The sequence below is a fragment of the Prunus dulcis genome, chromosome 1, assembly GCF_902201215.1.
Source record: "Prunus dulcis chromosome 1, ALMONDv2, whole genome shotgun sequence".
Classification (NCBI taxonomy): domain Eukaryota; kingdom Viridiplantae; phylum Streptophyta; class Magnoliopsida; order Rosales; family Rosaceae; genus Prunus; species Prunus dulcis.
The window spans coordinates 16,137,934-16,139,919 of NC_047650.1; the positions used below are offsets into that span (position 1 = coordinate 16,137,934).

General features: G+C 38.0%; 1 protein-coding gene across 1 annotated transcript; it reads left to right on the top strand.

Moving 5' to 3' along the window:
• The first annotated feature begins 1,212 nt into the window (after positions 1–1,212).
• Positions 1,213–1,695, top strand: LOC117615222. Its single transcript, XM_034344266.1, has one exon. It carries the CDS (start codon positions 1,213–1,215, stop codon positions 1,693–1,695), a length of 483 nt encoding a protein of 160 aa, XP_034200157.1.
• Positions 1,696–1,986: the final 291 nt, after the last annotated feature.

Below are 1,986 nucleotides of genomic sequence, written 5' to 3' on the forward strand. Positions count from 1 at the left end.
TTTCGTGTAGTTGAGTCTGACCATTGTAGGGACCAAGTCCAGGCGAGCCCGTGTGCACATTAGACTAGGAAATCGGCTATATAATTGTTGATTGAGTGATTTGGAGTTGGAGATTAATAGTGTAGACAAGATGACTAGCAAAAAGGGAATTATGGGATAATTGAGATGGCTGTTAGTTTTTGTAATGAGGCATTCGGAATCACAGTGGTAAAATGCATGGTATGGGACATGCAGATTTACTTGCCCTATTATATAGATTAACGGGTTGGGTAGAATTGAAGAGCATTCATGCATTATTATTATTATTATTATTATTATTATTATTATTATTATTATTATTATTATTATTATTATTATTAATGTAATATTTGGTTGTGTGATTGCATGTCACATAATTTAGTTATATCAATCTACTGTGATAAGGTCTCATGTCCCTACTAATAATTTGGTTGTGACATGCAATCACACAACCAAATATCACATTAATAATAATAATAATAATAATAATAATAATAATAATAATAATAATAATACATGAATGCTCTTCAATTCTACCTAACCCGTTAATCTATATAATAGGGCAAGTAAATTTGCATGTCCCATACCATGCATTTTACCACTGTGATTCCGAATGCCCCATTACATAAACTAACAACCATCTCAGTTATCACATAATTCCCTTTTTGCTAGTCATCTAGTCTACACCATTGATCTCCAAGCCCAAATCACCCAATCGACAATAATGCCACCGATTTCCTAGTCTACTGTGCACACAGGTTCGCCTAGACTTGGTCCCTACAATGGTCAGACTCAACTACACAAAAGATTCTTCCCATTACCCTTTTTCCATCATAATCTTCTCCGCCCAACAACTCTAACCAATTGCCATGAAAATGGCTATGCAAATAGGTTATTAATTGACTTTTTGACTGTCTGACTCTCTTTGCATTTTGATGAAATTTTTCCTTCTTTTGTCTCGAGTTTTAGGGTGTTGGGTTCAGTTTTTATAAAAATGGTCAACTTGGAAAAACCCCAAGTGGAAACACCTTTTCAAAACACTACAAACAGAGGCTAAAACAAAACCAAAACCCCATATATTCTCATTTCTCCCCTCTTCCACTCCTCAAATCGTTCCATTCCAAAAACATTTCAATGAATTCGAAACATTTCACTACACTCGGAGGAAAGAGAAGGAAGCATCTCCATTTGGATATGCCCCAAGCCTTCATCCCGGAGTTAGCTTGGTTTAAAGTGATGTTATACGTGGCAACCCAATCATCGGAAGATCTCTTCCGTATGGCATCTGTGTGCCCATTGTTCCATACTTTGGCAAACACTCCACAAGTGTGGAACACCATTTCAATGGCAAAGTACCCAGACCATCCTAGCTGGTACCATGCCAGACCTGCGGTCCAGCATTTCTTGCAACAATGCAGGGCTTGCGATAACCCTAAGTCAATATTTAGAGAAGCATTCGAAGTGTTTTTCAAGCAGGGTAACGTGGAAGCATTGTATGGGATGCGCATTGCAGCCACGGCAGGCCATATGGAAGCGGCATATCTAGTTGGACTACTTGGCATGTCCGGAATTGGTCAGTCAAAAGAGGATGCATTAGAATTCTTGTGTTCTTTGAATCAACGTAACAACATTGATATGAAAGGAACCAGGGATGCTTTGAGACGAAGATTAAGCTGAGTTTTCTCTGTTGCAAGACATATCGTAGATATGTTTTACTATGGGAAGATTAAGTTCAATCACTGCAGCGCTTGTAACAACAACGAATGGTGTTTTGTTATTCAAGGCTGGCCTACTGAAGAAAAGATAAATCCTGCCTTCTGGACTTGTTGCAATCGATGCAAATGGCACCGTGAGAGTATTTTTTGGTTCAAGGTGATGCGTGTGTATGTTGTGCCAAGGAATCCATACCCTTATAATTAGTTGTAGTATGTTTTTACGGTTTTTATGCATTGTGCACTTTCTTTTCTT

Coding starts and splice junctions, on each gene's coding strand:
- LOC117615222 (XM_034344266.1), top strand. CDS start 1,213: ATGCCCCAAGCCTTCATCCCGGAGTTAGCTTGGTTTAAAGTGATGTTA.